Raw genomic sequence first — 17,738 nt, 5'->3', positions numbered from 1 at the left:
AAGTCATTTAGTTTAGCCATTTAGTAGCTGTGGAGCTTTTGAGCGTATTGCGTGATATTTTTAAACTTGGTAAATGGCAACTATTAATCGGAGCTGGTGGTGAAATTGTTCTCTCCACCTCTGTTTACAAGGTCAAGATTTGAGAGTTCAGCTTTTGTTCATAGTTTTCATTTTTTTGCTCCTGAAAACTATCATAGATTATAATTTCTTATGCAAAGATTCTTACTGATAAACCATAAAGAATAACGCTGGTGATTTGCTATATATATTTTTCTAACTGTCAACAAATCTCATGAGCCAACCATGAATCGAACTACTTACAAATATTGTGTGTGTGTGTGTGTATCTAAAGCCTTATATATCTTATTCCTATAATCAGCCATTAAAGCAGGAATACACTTCTACTTCTTCATCGAGTCAATCAGAGTCTGACATAGCCAGTGCAAATTTCTCAAAGATCTTAAGTACAAAGTCAAGAGGTTGTGGTATGTTGCACAAAAAGCCAATGAAGCTCCGTAAACAGAACTGCATTCCTGCACATGCAGAGTGACGTCTGCCTTACACAGAACTACTCTACAGAGACTGAAAACATGATCACTGTTATTAGTCTTTGGAGCCGTTTCTAAACAAACTAACATGACCAATGTTGTCTTCATAATGAAGGAAGACGTCACGCAGCGCGGCGGTGTGGCTCACTGGTGTGTTTTTTAATAGTTTTTGGACAACAACAGAGGAAGATATATCAGGCTTTGGATACACACACAATACTTATAAGTAAGCAGTTCATTATTGGCATTATTGCTCATGAAAGCATGATAATTATGAGTCGTTATTTGCCATTACAGAGTCCAGCAGATGGAAACCAAAAAGCTACTTCACTCTTTGTTTTTTTGGACGCACGCAGAGCTGCTTACATGGCAGAGGGATTTTTTTTTTTTTTTTTTTTTTTTTTTTTTTTAATTAACTAGATGTCGCCTTGAGCTGTAAGAAACTTTTCCTTCCTTTACTTGGTGAATATTTTAATTAGATCAATCAGTGAAGGTGGCCACACATCAGCGAACATCTGAACACTGTGATAAATACTTAAAGAAATAATAGGCCTGTGGCATTTCTCTCGTTATGAAAACCTTCAAGAAGATTATAAAAGAGGAAATTTTGGGTGTGACTCAGACAAAATTGGATCCACTCCAGTTTGCTTAGAGGGCAGGCAGTAGGGATGTCCAGTATTTGTATCTGTATTTGTTGAGGCAGCAAAATTATTTGTATCTGTATTTGTATTCGAATAAAAGTGGAAAGAGCCTTAAATTCCTGTTTTTATGACACTTTTAATTTTAGAAAATTTAAGTGCTCATGAATAAACTACCTTGTGAAGGAGGTCCCCACAATGGGTCTCGAATAGATCATAGACGTCTGCACTGACTACTGAGCTAAAACTTTACTCCTTGCCTCATTGCAGACAGACCTCTACCTATTTATACACCCATAACACAGAGACAGCACACCATGTAACATGTAGGGAGGAACTTCAAAGGCAATTCTTGCTTTGCACTTTTCATTTATTGCCTATTTTTTACAACCTAACTTTGTGGAAAGGAGAACAACAGGTTATGGAGAGTCCCTTGGGTTCACTTTGTTTGTGTCAGTAGCTCAGCTTTATCTCTGGGGAACACCTCCAACAAATGATTTTTAAAATATTTGTATGAAACAAATATTCATATAAAACCCACTATTTGTGCTTTGCTGAATAATGTATTTGTATTCGGGCACACCCCTAGCAGGCAGGGGTGTCGAGGAGGCCACAGGCACCCTACTTAACAAGGTTCTGGATCATCTGGATGGTGCAAAGAATTATTATACTTTTTATTGACTTGTCCTCAGCTTTTAACTATCCAACCTCACATTTTAGCTGATGGACTCACCAGCATCCACAACATTAACCCTGGATTAACATGTTGGCTGGTTGACTTGTTAACTGACAGGTCTCAAAAGGTGAAAGTCAGTGGTGTTTTATCTGATGCCCTTTTATCTTCCACCAGTCGCCCTCTCAGCACTCTTATTTGTTTTGTATACAAATGAATGTCTGTGTCATTATGAGGGCAGACATATCATCAGGTTTGTGGATGATTCCGTCATTGTGTCCTTGCTCAGTAACGATGAAACTAAACACGGTTCACCGGTGGATGAATTAAGCGACACAAATGCTCCTTCTTGGACATAAATGTGTCTAAAACAAAAGAAATGATAATTGACTTTAGGAGGAAGCTTCTCCCTTATTCTTCCTGCTGTTAATTATGGCCAAGCTGTTTGAAGTTTTTCCAACAGTACAAGTATCTGGGGAAAATAACTGAGTTAACCTTTGAACCAAATACTGATGTTTGTGCAAAGGCCCATCAGTGCGTGAACTTTTATCAGAAGCTCAGAAGTTTTAATGTTAACATCAGCGTCATGAGAATGTTTTGCTTTTGTTCTTGTTTTATTGGATCTGTTCTAACCTTCTCTTTAATTTTTTGTTGTTTGGGTCACTTACTTTGAAAAACAGGAACAGGTTAGAAGGAATTGTTAGAATGTGCAGTAAAACTGAAGGCACAAATATAAACGACGTCTCCCAAGTGCACAAAGTCAGAACCGCAAAGAAGGCCCAGTCAGTCTGTGCTGATCCTCGTTCAATGAGTTCAGGTTGCTTCCATCTGGTCTCACATAATCTGACAAGATGCAGGACCAATAGCTATAAGAACTCATTTGTCCCTGCTGCTATCATCATGTGATCTTATGTTTTTTGTGTGAATTGTTTGTGTGTTGATTGTATTTACTGTTGGCTGTGCAACAAATTGCCTCTCATGGATAATAAAGATAACGGTGACCAGTTTTAAAAAATCAATGACTTTGACTGTACATGTGTTCAGGGTAATTAGCAAGGAGTTTTGTCAGAATCAGCTGAAGGAGAAAATACAAATTTCAGACTACATGTATCTCTAATGAACACAGCTCACTAAAAATGAGGTCAGGCAGTAGAAGTAGTGGTGAAATATGTATTACGGTCAAGAAATTGTAAAACATGTTTCTGTTATTATTTTTTCATGCACAGCAGAGCTGATCAAAGCTCACCTCACACACACATACACACACACACACACACACACACACACACACTCTCGACTCAGGTGACTAATTCCCTGAAGCAGGGCAACAACATGGACAGTCCCAGATTAAATTATGTTCTGCTGCCGTGATTCTCTCTCTCTCTCTCTCTCTTCGCTTCTCCATCAGGTTTTTGTTTACCAGCCCCTTCTTGCAGGAATGCTAGTATACAGTATGAAGTACAGTAAACAAACAGACTGTAGGGGAAAACACATTTAATTGCCTCAGGAAAAGAGAGCGGGGGGAAAAAAACAAACCCAAAAAAAGAATGAAAGATAAAATCTTCTGTAGCCACGTTAGCAGCTCTTCAAGGCTTTAACTCCCATTAAACACCAGAAAGCAAAGTCAGACGAATGAATAATGGAGAAATATCTTTGCTGATCTTTGAGATGTCTCCCGAGGGTGACGCCGGACAAAAGGCCAAGTTGTTACGTAAATCAGAAGGATTTATCCTCCGTACGGACATGTTGCCAGATGCACAATAACACTCATATTTTTACAATAATTTTGACCTTTTTGTTTGATGTACAATCAATCAATAATACTAAAAGCCTTTAAAACTACAGGTCATAGTTCCTGTTTGTTTGTTTTTTCCCATGATTGTGCAATTATACAGAGCTGATTTGGAAAAAGGTCTGATTATTCATGTTCAAGTTTATTATGTCAACAATAGATAATGGAAAACTGACCCTGGACAGAAACTGTCAAACTGCATTTGACTGTATTTCACACTTAAACCATATTTAATATTGTGAAACTATCAGAGGTGGGATGTAGATCTTTTACTTGAGTAAAAGTAGCAGTTTAATAAAAAAATTAACTTGCTTAACTTACTGCTCATTATGTACAGTAATGTTCAAACATCCAAGAACAAGAATAAAAACATTTTTTTTGAGTGGAGGAGGACTTTAAATATTGGACAAACTCCAATTTTGACATGATGATGGTGCTAGATAAAAACTGATCACTTGAGTCACTAGGATACATCTCCAGGGAGCCATAAATGTCTGTCCAGACTTTTGTTCCCATTCATCTTGTAGGTGTTCACTGGATAAATAAAAAAAATTTGACCTGTTGGTGGCGCTAGAAAGGAAAAAGTCACCAAGTCAGTAAGATTCATCCACTGGACACCAGTGATATTTGTGTCAAAGTTTGTGACAATCCATCCATTAGTTGTTGAGATATTTCAGTCTAAAACGGTGGACTACACCATCAACAGGAGACGTCTAACATGGCTAAAAAAAAATCTAATGTTATAAATAAATTTAGATTTATTGAACTGAACAACACACAGCTTTATAAATCTGATGAAAAGAGGGCGTACAGCTATATTTGTCTTTGTGAGTACAGAGTTTTATGCATTTCAGGCCCCTGGTGTAAATGCACAGTGCAGGTGGTTGATGCTTGTTCATCTTCTGCTTTACTATCCGTGCAGCTCTTCCTCTCATATTCAAGGCTCCGAGGACTTCCCAGTTTATAAAGGCATTTACTTTAAGTTCTGTAGGTAGCGTGCATCGTGAAACTCATTAGAAACACACAAACAGGTGGAAGAAACGGTTCCCAGCAGAAAAAAAAAACGAGAAAACATTCTTTGTGCTGAAAATCTGTGAGATTTTATTTGCCCTGGGCTATGAGATACAACCACAAAGACACTGTGCAAAGAAAGCAAAGATTAAGTCACACTTATGAATGAGTCGGTAAGCACGTATTACACAAACAAAAAATGATATATCTGCATGTGAACAGTACATTACAGTACATATATTGCAAAAAGAGTTGCATGCTACAAACATATAACCGATAAAATGAGGGCTCAAAAGTAACACAGGAACACAAAACACCTCAATCCAAATGCATAAATCAAAAACACTGTCAAAAATATACTGTTTTATATTGAATGTCATTCAAATCTGATTTTTTTTTTTTTTTTTTTAATACCTATAATACTGTTTTTTGTTTGTCATTGTCTCTCTAATAATCAGCTAAAAATCCAGCTGACACTCGGTTCTTTGCGATCCGTTTTGTTGAAACAGGACCGCAAGGTGCAAAATATTCTCAGATGCTTGAAAAAGCTACATTTATTGCTACGATAAACGCTGGTTTTACTCTACAAAACATGGTGTTTGCTCTGAAGGCCAGTTTCTCAATCAAAATAATACAAACTCACCTCTCTGAGAGAGAGAAAAGTATTACAACAAAGTCAAGATGTCTGCTGATACACAACAACTTGAAAGCCTTAGAAGAAAAGATACATGAAATACATTGACTTAGCTAAAATATGTGCCGCCTCTACGCTGCAAGGTTACATCTTTTAATAAAAGCAGTTAAAAAGCATTCAGCGTTAATGTCCGACTGTAATTAATTTGAAGGTGATTGAGCAACGACTTGAGATTTTATTGGCTTTAAAAACTTGAAAAATAGTTTAAACTCTCACAAATGTGTTGACCATTCATCAAACCCCCTCCCCTCCCCAAGACATTGATTGTCCAATCATAGCTTAGCAACCATAACCAGGCACAGCTGGCCTGTCAAGCTTTTAGATTTCTCCACACGTTGAAAAATAAAAGAGCAAAAAAAAAGTATAAGAAATGGCACAAACCGTGTGTTTATCTGCTCTGATGTAAGCAGCAAACATTAGCACGTCCACTTAACTAGCTTACTGACTACAGCTGTAAACCCAGCCGTACTTCCAAGGCCGAGGAGCAAAACATTAACTGAGAACATTTTGTGGGGTTACTGGTAAAAGGCCAGTTCAGCAACCCCGACCAAACCTCGTGGATATCTGAGATAGTGTTACATTCACCAAACAGACTGGTTAGTCCTTTTTACTTGTAACGTTTAAAGTAAAAACATATTTGAAGATACAGTTATGTAAAGAAAGCTACGTATCTGAACAGGCTTGTATTTATTATATAAATAACATTCTGATCTGACATGTTTCCTTCTCTTTCTTTTAATACTTGGGCTAATTAGCTGTCAAGTACATATTTAGGACCATTTTGCAGGGTTCTTGCTTTTAACTTTAAAAAAAAGAAGTCAGCTAGAGATATAAAAATCTCAGCTGCTGTTTCCAACCAAATCTTGGAGCTTATTTAGCTTAAGTTACCTCCCTACCTCCGACTGAATTCAAGGACTCAATGTAGTTTACAAGTAAGTTTTTAAACATTATGTGCGGTGTAGGAAGAGAAAGCTTGACAGGCGTAGCAACGGTAACTAAGGGGGGGTTGAGGGGTGGGTGGGTGGGTGGGGGGGGCTTGGCCAACTGACGATTTCTCTACATTTCAGCATTTGGCACTGCACAAAGTAAAACTGAGCTGTGCTGTCAAGTAACAACTGCATTGATTGCCATTTTTAATTGCCAGTGGCTCTCCATATTAACTTGGATATCCTTGGCAATTATATATATATATATATATATTTTTTTTGTTGTTGTTGTTTTTATTTTTCTAAGATTTGTATATTTCATTTTCTAAAAGTGCAAGCAAGGAATTGCAAATAAAGCAAAAGCTGATTATAGCGTGGCTACATCTTTTTTTTTTTTTTTTTTCCTCCATACAGAATTTCAATCTTTTTTAAAGCACAGAGTTGAAAAATATACTACAAAACTGTCTTAAAAACAGGAATATATGCAGATTGGTTTTGCCGTAGCTGATTATTAGTAATACATTTCCAAGCTGGTGGGAGGAGAGGCGACAAAATGCACTAGACGGCCGAATAGGACGAATGAAATGAAAGTTTTAAAAATAAAGAATATGAACCTGAACAAACAGTAACGGAAGATATTGTCCTTTTAGTTTATAAGTGCTATAAACAATATCCTCACGTCCTCGCGTCTTCTTCCTCACTCGTCGTCGCTCTTGCTCTTGTCTGACAGATCCTGCAGAGAGAGAGAGAGAGAGTGTTAAAGAGGATTTAAAGGCTGGCAAAGAGGCAGAAAGAGAGAGAGAGCGCTGTGTGATGTAGGTTTATTGCCTGTTGAGAGCATCAACAAGAGGCAGCGTAGGTCATCATAAGCTGAATAAATCAACACCCTGAAATAAGAGAGGAAGAGCTCCAGACGAAAGGAGGTCTGAAGGTGAAGCCGGTGTGTTTTTTTTCCTTTATATTCCCTCCTGTATAGAGTCTGTTTGTGGGAAGAAGCCGACAACAGCAGCTGTAGAGGGAGAAGAAGATGTTTAAAGACCCTTTGGAGAACTGAAATGCTGGGAGGGAAGTTGAGTTTTTAAGCTGTGGTGAAGTAGGGAGAGAGGGGAAAGATTCATATAAAAAATATATATAGAAAGAACTCAGAATATATTACCACCACGACTGTTCGACAGCTGAGGAAATAACTGACTACATCTATATTCACAGAGTAACGGGGCTGTTGGCCATAGTTTGGTGAAGGTCTTAGTTTGGCAAAGCTGTTAACATTAACCTCAAACACCCTTCAGTTCAGCATCACTGTTGGCACCAATAAAAACACTGATGCACCACAAATGCAAAAGTTCGGCCTCCAGCTTCCTACTTAAAGGGGACATATTGTAGAAAAGAAGATTTTTATTTCTTTTTTGATTTATAAAGCGGGTGTAGGTTCCATATAAATACTGTGAAAGTATCAAAATGTTCACCCACGGAGAAACCGCCTTTGAACGAGCCGTTTGGATTTCCGTAAGGTTGTGATGTCACAACTATATGCTCAGCATTTCCCCTACCGTTTCCTCGGAGGGGCGCCCCTCCTGATATAAACAAAATATGTTTATCTATGTTGGCCTGGGCATGCGTCACTCAGAAAACTGTCAGCCAATCAGAAGAGAGGGGCACAAAACAGCCCGTTTCAGGCTGAGTGAGACAGAGAAGCTGCATCCACCAAAATGAAAATATTAAACTGGGGAAGGGGTATAATATGACTTCTTTAAGCCCAGTATTGACCAAAATCTAAAGAGGGGAAACAAGTATTGATCCCTATGGATTGAGTATTACGGTAATGCTTAGATTTCAGGTTTATGTTAACAGGTTAAAGGTCTCCAGACTACTCTGCTGGCTTCCTTTTTAAAAGTAGCAAAATAGTCATTTTTATAAGGATGTATAGCTGATCTAAAAAGGTCTTATACTGTATTGTGTTTTCTATATTTATAAAGTCATGAATTTGGGTAAAAATAAAGTAATGATTAATTAAATTGTTACCCAGAAAGGGGCTTAGAGACATATGGAGGAACCAAAGTTTTCCGATGTTTTGTTTCCTATTAAACTGCAACTATTTTTTATTATCAATTAAACTGTTTTTTGTTTTTTTTAATTTTGCAACCCATAAAATGTTGAAGGTTTTATTTTGACATTTGATTTGATTTTTTTGCTCAACACTCCAAAACCTAAACATATCCAGTTTCATATCATAAAAGACTAAAAAGAAAATGGCAAATATTCACATTTGAAAAGCTGAAACCAGATCATTTTTGGCATTTTTACTTACAAAAAAAAGCTAATTAATGTTCTGTCGATGGATTATCGTCTAATCGTTTCAGCTCTACGTATCTTATAAAAAAAACCAACTAAACATGTCCAGAGAATTTCCCCTGAAATGCCAAATGTCATGTTGGCGCCCAAATAAATAATTCAAAGAACAAAAAGCCCTGACTCTGTCAAGTCGATGACTCGATCAGACAACCTCGTCGGCCGGCGGGGACGGAGCTCGCAGCGATCTGTCCGACACTCTCTGACCACAGACTGCTTCAATAAAAGACACATACTGCAGGGAAGCTTCACTCTGTTCAGTTTAGTGGCTAAATATCATCACTTTAACATCAAGATTGTGGAAAGTAAAGTAAAATACAGTATTTAAATTATGTCTGAATATCTGATCAACTTTGATTTGTGTATTTACTGAGATGAACCAGATTTGTATATGTGAGTTGTCAAAGGATTTGTAAAATAATAACTCTTGGTCTATGTGTCTCCTTTTTAATTGTATTCTATTTTATTGCTTATTTAATGTTTGTTTTCATTTGTAGTGTATGACAGTTGTTGTATTGTTGTGACTATGTTTATGCTGCCGTCTTGGCCGGGTCTCTCTTGAAAAAGAGATTTTACTCTCGAGAAGACTCGTCTGGTTAAATATAGGAAAATTAAAGTCAACATGATTAATTCACTGGAGCAGTACGACAGACAGAAACGTGAAATAGTTAATGTTAAATGGTTGATAGTGAGCAAACAGCACTTAGAATAACCTACACAGACATCAGAGTCTGGCTGAAAAACGTGCACATAGTGATGAAGCATAAATGAATGAAAAGATGTGTTCACAATCACACAAACCGTCTTCCTGGATATGATACACCGTTTTTCATATATGGATTAGCTTTAAGACATCCAGTCATGAAGTCTCATTAAACGATGAGTTAACGACTGTTTTCTGGTCGTGTGAACAAACATTACTGATGTAAACTCACCTTTTATGGTACCAGAAAACATTAATAAACATTAATAAACTATATGAAGTTTTTGTACTTTTTTAAGTGAACTTTGAACAATTTCCTCAATATTACTGAACACAGAAACTCAGGATTCCTTCAGATAGTTGATGATCCTGTATGTTTTTACTATGACCACCGGTTTCAATTATTTCAACTTTTTTTTTCTGAGACATCATGTTATCTAAGAATACTTAAGTACCCATGATCCTCAGCCACTGTTGCTATGGAGAAGAAGTTAGTGAGAGGCGCAAATCAGAGCGGTGATGAATTCAAAACGCTTTGTAGTTCATGTTATAAACAAAACATGGCGCCATTATTGTTGAATTCACTCAAAAATGAATTGGAAGTGGATTTTAAGCATGGTGATGGACTCTTTCTTGCCAAAATGCACCTTGAGAGTTGTAGTTAACTTCTACCCAATTTTTTTTTTTTTATGTATGCAGTCTTCAACATTTTATCACAGAACTAGATGATTTTCTAAGACAGTTGTTCATCTTTCGTACTGATGATTTAACCGTGAGTTTCATGCTGATCCGAGCTGACGTCTGAAATTTGACGTTAGTAATTTTGAGCTTAGACTGTATCATGGATTATGACGTACATTACGAGTTAGGTATGTAAGTAACACGTTATATGAGTAACTCAGCTGAGGAAAGTTTTTCACTTTATTTTCTAGCTACTGACCTTTACCTTTGCACCTGTAGCTGACACCATACTATAATTATGTCTCCACTGATGTCAGCGCTGTCTGTGTTTCTATATGGGCCTCACTGGTTGACCTTTTCACACCTACACATACTTCAAATAAAGCACTAATTAAAAATCCTTTCAGAATCTAAGAACTTGACAATCAATAGGTCCTTAAATGTGAAGAGTTCAGTCTTTGATGGAAGACACTCAGCGGTCATGGGAGCCAAATGATATCCCATGACAGAGAAGGCAGGCTGTTATTACTTGAGAAAGCAGTGTGGCTTGGAATATCAAAAGGCGGATAGAAACTGGGATGATCTGATAATGGAAACAGTCTGGCGGGTCTACAGAATACTGAACAAAATGTGTAAACAGTGTGAGCAGCAACTGCGAGACAAATATAAAAAGGATTTTGTCTGTTACGTGTGTGTGATTTGTCTTTCTATCTTTGTGAGAACCAGTTTCAGTTTGAAACCAGTATAGTGAGGACATTTTGACTGGAGTTTGAAGGTTAAGGGTCCCCACAAGTATAGAAGACAAACCTGTGTGTGTGTCTGTGTATAAATATACATCATCAAGTGGCTGAATTTAGGCAAAATTTAAGCAACAGATCTAAAATTGTTTGCAATTCATCCCTCTACAAAGCTCTAATCATCCCAGACAGGATTTAGGTATTCACTCCAAACCTGTGTGTGTCTGTGTATAAATATACAGAGTACACACTATGTACTGTGTAAAGCTGCTAAATTTAGAGAGAATATAGGAAACAGATCCCGTTAATCATCCCAGATGGGATTTCACTCCAAAAATCACGGCCAACAAGGGCCTATCGGCACGATTGTTTATTACTACACGTAATTTACAGCAGATCTGGATCAAATGCAGATTAAACAAGACCAACACACAGCATGTTAGCATGTGAACATTTGCTAATTAACCCTCACCACAAAGTACAGCTGAGGCTGATGGGAATGTCAGTCTGGCAGATATTTGGTATCATAGTAATGGAGAGAATGAAATTTTGACCTGATGATGGTGTTAAATGAAAAGTCAGGAGATCAAAGTTATTACTAATTATCCTCTGGAGAGCGTAGTTGTCGAGATATTATATGAAAGAAGTAAAAGTCCACCTCATGGTGCGGTTTGAGGAAAAGTCAGAGGATTATCAAAGTCATTAAAATCTCAAGGTCAATAAAGCATCTGCCATTATTAACTAAAATGGTACTGAGAGAGAATGTGTTTTTATTAGATGAAGATGACTCTGAACCTCTTTCATGTGTACGTGTGGTGAAAGTTTCACTCGCATGACTACCAGTTCGAGCAGAAGCAAGGGGGGAGGGGAGGAAACGAGGTCTCTATTAGGCGCTAATTATATGAAAACAGGTACATAACTGGTGGTTGTCATGGTTTTAATTTCCCATTACTCGTTTCATCGTATGCTGGCAGCCAATTAGATGATGTTGGACTGTTTGCGCAGATCCGGTGAAGGGGAGGATAAACACAGAAGAGGGTGATATAGTAAACACAGCGGTGCCAGAGAGATGGCTTCATAATAGAATATTTAATGGCTTACAACCCAAAAGCTCAATTAATTTGAATACTAGCGTCTCCAGAGGGTTGTTGTATCATTTTCCAGTGTAGTTTAGATTAACAACAATCATACTGTAGATCATCTGGTACATAGTTAACTATTTTATGAAAGGTTTTGTTCTAAATTAGGACTTTATTCTGCATTCAATCCACCTGCTGAAGGTGCCTCATCAATTAGGCCACTTGGTGAGCTTCCTGCAGATTTTTACCTTTTTAGTTTACTGGTTTTGCTCTGTTCTTTACTGGTGTTTATCTGAACACATTTTGCCAGCTACAAGTCATTTTAGCATGAAAAGTTACTGGAGACTGAACAGTTAAGTTATATTACTGTAATATCATACCTCAGTATTTGACGGTTGCACTTAGTGGTGAGACAGTTAATCAGTTAGTCCACTGACAAAAAATTAATTGTCAACAATTTTGATGATTGATTCGGTAATTTCTCAAGCAAAAATACCAAATATTCTCTGGTTCCAGCTTCTTAAATGTGATGATTTGTTGCTTTTCTGCATTTCATATCGTTGTAAATTGCATGTCATTGAGTTTTGGACTGTTGTTCGGACAAAACAACTCATTATCTTAGGCCCTGACACAAAAAAAGACTAGTCAATCATGCTTTGTTGCAGCCTCAACTGCACTGATGTTGGGGTTTGTGGATGGTACATATGGTAGTCTTCAGAGCGTGTGGTTTCTTCCCGGTGAGAGGAATGGGATTTTGGCAGGAGATACACAGATCTGAATTTACAGGCTTCATCCCTAAACTGCACCGCTTACCACTATGACGTCTTTTTCTCCAAACACAGTTTGAGTTATCAATACAAGCTCTCGCATAGAAGTTTTTGAATGACCCAGAGTACTGCTGTTTTTTTTACTGTTTTACTTCCTTCTGACAACAGTTTAACTGCGATTAATGAAGTGGAATGACCTACGTTATCGTCCAGGTCGTCGTCGCTGTCGTCGTCGCTGACCACCGGCTTGGCCTTCCCTCGGCTTTGCCTCTTCTTGCCTTTGTCGTGGCTGCGTCCCTCCTTACTCAGCTTGATCTTAACCCGCACAGACTTGGCTGAATGAAGCACAAGGGGGAAAGTAACAAACAAAGACTAATATAACCGGCGTGTCTGAAAACAAAGATCATGTTTGTCTCGTCTGAGTTTCCAGCCACATTTAGGCTTTAAGAATCAGCAGGTTATGCTTAAAAGACATCACCATTAAAACTTTAATTTGTGGCCAGGTTTTTTATATATATGGAAAATGTTTAGATGTTTTTGTCTAACAGAAAGCAAACAAACAAACAAACAAACAGTGTTCTTGCACAAAAACAGAAATTTGTTTTGAAACTTTATATCTTTCTGTACTTTTACTTAATGATTTTACTATTTTTTGTGACTAAAGCATGTTTGTGATTCATTACATGAATGAAATAAACTTATTTTAATTCAAGATCCGCTTACTAGCTTTTTCTGTAGCTTTCAACTGCATCTAACAGTGTTTTTCATGGTCTTCATCTCACAGTCTTTCTGCTTCTTTCAAAATTTCCTCCACAGTGGAGGAAGACTGTTTGAAAGCTCCAGAAAAAGCAAGTGCAGCTTGAGTTAGGATCATTTTTTCAGGTCAAATTACTCTATCAGAAGTCAAACATGTACTTTTTGTTCTGTTTTCTTCATCCCTGTCTTTTATATTCTCTCTTTTCCTCGATGCTGCACAGTTTGAAGGCAGCAGGAACCCATGACTCCCAGTAGGATGGTGGCAAAGTGAATCTCAAACCAGAACAGGATTCAGTCTGTTTACAGAATTTAAATGAGACGACACAAACGTGTGTCTGTGTGTGTGTACTCGTACGCATGCCTTTGAAGCGGTGCGCCTTACCCTCGGCCTCTGACTCATCCTCGTCGTCGTCGTCATCATCGCTGTCGTCCTCGCTCTCTTCGTCCTTGGCGATTTTCTGCCTCGCACTCTTGAACACAGACTGAAGGACGATGGAATCCTCGTATATCTGTGAGGTTACAAAAAAAAGAGATATTAAGTTTTGATGGATGGAGAAATGGAGTAAAACTAGCAGCTAAGTATCAATTATAATAAGTGATTCTTTCTTTTCATCTAAAGGAAGCAGAACCTCCAACCGTAAGAATGCAATCTAGTTTGTTTCCTGAAAAGCAATAAGGAAACGCTCTGTATGACTCTCTTTTGGGAGTTTTGGGACACTCTCTGCAGGACAGTGTAATACATCACCCCGTGTCTCGACAGCGAGCGTGTCAGACGCCGTTTTTCACATGCATGTCACACACGCCAACAGATGCGCTCTCGTTTTAATCTATGCAGCTGTCTGCACCGGCTCCCTGCAGGCTCGAGTCCCAGCAGCGTCTCACGGGCGTGATTGATACCTGAAGCGTTCATTTACACTTCACGTCTATTTTCCTCCGTTTTTACATGCGTCACTACAGTCGTGTGTGTTGGGCTCTGAGCGCTTCGAGCACACAGGTGACCTACGCTCAACGCTGCACCTGAACGCCTCCGGTGTAGACACACAGATGGAGCACTCGCTGCTGATGTGCTGCTCACGCTACGTTTGCTGTCTAGACACGAGGTTACAGGCTGACACTGTTCATAAACATAAGAACCAACTGAACCTAAAGAACTTTTATTTCTTTGCAACTATTTGGACAAAGACAAAGAAGAGAAAAAAGTAAAGTAAAAGTCACTGTCATTGACTTTGACAGTGATGGTGATGTCTTGTTTTGACAGACATTAAAAACAGAAAAAACCAAGACAACAAAGAATGTTTTTCCTTGATAGATAATTACTCATTTTTCAAAATTGTTCATAAATTTTCTGACACTTGGGATGAATTGTTTCATCACCGCTTGAGAGTGAAAAGCTGCAGATTTCTAGTTTCTGAGTAGAAAAATAAAGGATAGATTAAAGAATGTAAAGTTCCACTGCACAGTTCTGACCTGGGATCCCTCCAGGTTGAAGGTCTGGGCGTTGTGACAAAGCAGCATCACGTCCTTCTCCAGGTCTCCCACGTTTCTGTATTTATGGTTTCTTACACGTTCCTGTTGAAAGTAAAAACAGCAGCGTGGAGCAACGGCTTCTTAAACTGTGAGTCTCCACCTGATGTGGTATTCAAGGTGTATTCTTCTGTATATTTAACTTATTATAGCTATTTAATATAATTTACAAAACCGTTGGACTGTCAGCTGTATATCCTGCGTCAACATGTTCACTAAAACGATGAATACAGCAAGTAAAAGGTGAGAACTTGCGTGTTATTGCAGATTTTTTTAAACTCCACTTTTAACCCTTGTTGCCATCTTATTCCTCATGAACATCACTTCCTGCATCATCATACTCAACATACCTTAATCTTCTTGAAGTCCACTGGTTTTCTGATCAGCTCATAATACTCTGGGAGCTCCTTCCTGGATGGTAGCTGGACGAAGACCTCGCTCAGTTGTCTTCCTGACCTGTTAACACAAAATAATTCGACATCAATATTCAATTTGTATTCTGATGTCTTTCCAAAACCCAAAGATACTCAGTTCACTATTACATAAGACAAAGAAAAGCAGCAAATCACAATTTAGAAGCTGGCACTGGGGAATATTTAGCATTTCTGCTTGAAAAATGACTTTATGGAGGTTATTTGATTATGAAAATACAATCAAAACTAATTGTTTCAGCTTTAGTAGAGTCAATGTCCAGGCATTCAGAGTCTTTATGAGAAGGCCTTTGGGGGGCACCACAGTTAAAAATGCAGTGATATTAAACAAAGAACCAGCAGTTATTTAATACCTTGTCCCTCATTTCACCTTTTATAAAATAAATATGTTCAATACCATGTTTTGATTTGGCTCTTTTTCAAGGTCTCTGTTCTTTTGGGACAATACGCGGCGCACAGCTCTAAAAAACGAGCCCACGTTATAAGGATGTGAGAAATCAAGCTACCCTTGAATCATCCGCCTCCTGTAACAGAGATAAAGATTGACGGGGCTGTCTTTAAATGTAATTTATCCCCAACTGATTTCCCCGGAGTTTGGGAAAAGTTAGGATTAATGAGCGTTCATGTTTTTTTACATCGATGTTGTAAACACAGGAGCTTGATTAATACCAATTACTGCTCATCTGCATCGTTTCATCCCACAAAAGGTTTTCTATGCCGACATCGAGGTTTCTGCAATCCCATCCCATCTGATTCAATTTATTATTACTGTGATTACTTTATTATGGGTTAAATTCTGCCAGGATAGACTTCTCCCTGTTTTGTTCTTATTAGCATAAACTCTGATGTACTTACAGTCAATTTAAACACATCTGTCAGGCCAGATAAAGATCATTTTGCTGCTCATCTTGCTGCTCTTTGCACGACTAATAAGACCAATAAGACTCCAGTATGTAACCTCTGCCTCTCTGGTCTCTAGGTTGACCAGATGGACAGCAATTCAAATCTTGAATCAGCTGGAAAAGGCTGTGCAGCAACTCAACAATTATGTTGATGTGGCTTTAAACCTGTAGTGATTAATTCAAGACTGCTAGAAAGCAAACTGTAGAGCTACAGAGAGAGAAACACAATAACAGCTACGACTAAACTGCACATCACACGTATTACTAGACAACATCCCACATTACCTGATGATGATGATGATTTCCATCTCAACTTATCGGACTGCTCAGGTTGCAAGACCAAAGACAAAAATATCAAACTGGTCTGATTAGTAGTGCAAGATATCTCCAAACTAGGGAGTAATGATTATTTTCACTTAGTTGTTTGGTTTATAAAATGTCATTAACTGTTTCCAAAAGCCAAGACGATGTCCTCAAATGTCGCCTTTTGTTCCAACCAACAGTCCACAACCCAAAGATATCCAGTTTACTGTCATAGAAGACCAACAAAATCAGAAAATATTCAAATTTCGGGGAGCTAGAATCAGAGAATTTGGACATTTTTTTCTTAAAAAATGACACAACACGATTAATTGACTATCAAGATAGTTGGCAATTAATTTAATAGTTTACAACCAATCAATTAATGGTTGCAGCTGTACTCCCAACCCACAGTAACTTTTACTATAAGGCTGCTATAAGAGGTAATATGTTATATTATCCTCTATTTTGGTCCTGGGAAGTCAGTACCTCTTTCTATCAATCAATAACTTTTCAAATTTGATTTTGGTATTATATTACCAGATTTGACCTGTTTTTGTAATTATTCAAATAATACATTCATTTATTTTGGTTGAAACTGCAGCAGCAGGACTCTTTAGCTCGATTCTAAGGCTGCTAATCTCAGATGACTTGGATATTATACAGTCACCCCACTGTGGTGCGTCTGAGCTTTGATCCACTGTGTAAACTGTGCTGAAACCACAAAGATGAATCCTATGTTCAAAATAGGTTTTTTATATCTTTGATGTATGAAGTGCGATGCCTCCCGGCGCAGTGTCAAGGCAACAGGGACGTCTTGGAACAGACCCAATTGTCGACGACTGTGAAAGACACTGGAATGAATGGAAATGTGATAATGAAGGCTTTTTCTTCTAATGGCTTGTGATTGCAAGAAAAACACCCTGATGATTTCAAAACAATGTGGCCTACGTGTGACTTACTGTATTTAAAAATCTCTGCTGCCATGTTCACTAGAGACTCTACTGAATAATCAAAATCTAGGAAGCTCCAGATCAAATTTAAACTAAAGTGCAGTTTGTTTTATGGGGAAACAGTGCTACACTGTAGGAATCCAAAGTCCTGGTATGGAAATTCCAAGATTTGTCCCGCTCTAGTTAAGTGAGGGGAGGGGGGGGTTAGCCAGAGCTATGATTGAGATGCTCTGGGAAGAACAACCATCAACTGGGAGAGGAAAGAATTTGACTT

At 38.1% G+C, this 17,738-nt stretch overlaps 1 protein-coding gene across 1 annotated transcript in view; it reads right to left on the bottom strand.

Annotated features, from left to right (window-relative positions):
• Positions 1-6,555: 6,555 nt before the first annotated feature.
• Positions 6,556-17,738, bottom strand: part of smarca2 (SWI/SNF related, matrix associated, actin dependent regulator of chromatin, subfamily a, member 2) — a 48,255-nt gene continuing 37,072 nt past the window's right edge. Inside the window, exons 30-34 of the mRNA XM_067571733.1 lie at positions 15,229-15,334; positions 14,822-14,923; positions 13,737-13,863; positions 12,800-12,933; positions 6,556-7,015 (exon numbers count right to left, since the gene is read on the bottom strand). Coding sequence (XP_067427834.1) covers positions 6,980-7,015; positions 12,800-12,933; positions 13,737-13,863; positions 14,822-14,923; positions 15,229-15,334 — 505 coding nt within the window. The 3' untranslated portion in view covers positions 6,556-6,979. The remainder of the gene's footprint in view (positions 7,016-12,799; positions 12,934-13,736; positions 13,864-14,821; positions 14,924-15,228; positions 15,335-17,738) is intronic.

The sequence above is a fragment of the Thunnus thynnus genome, chromosome 2 (assembly GCF_963924715.1).
Source record: "Thunnus thynnus chromosome 2, fThuThy2.1, whole genome shotgun sequence".
NCBI classification, from domain to species: domain Eukaryota; kingdom Metazoa; phylum Chordata; class Actinopteri; order Scombriformes; family Scombridae; genus Thunnus; species Thunnus thynnus.
The sequence above is the reverse complement of the archived record's forward strand: the minus strand, read 5'-3'. Positions and strand labels throughout refer to the sequence as shown.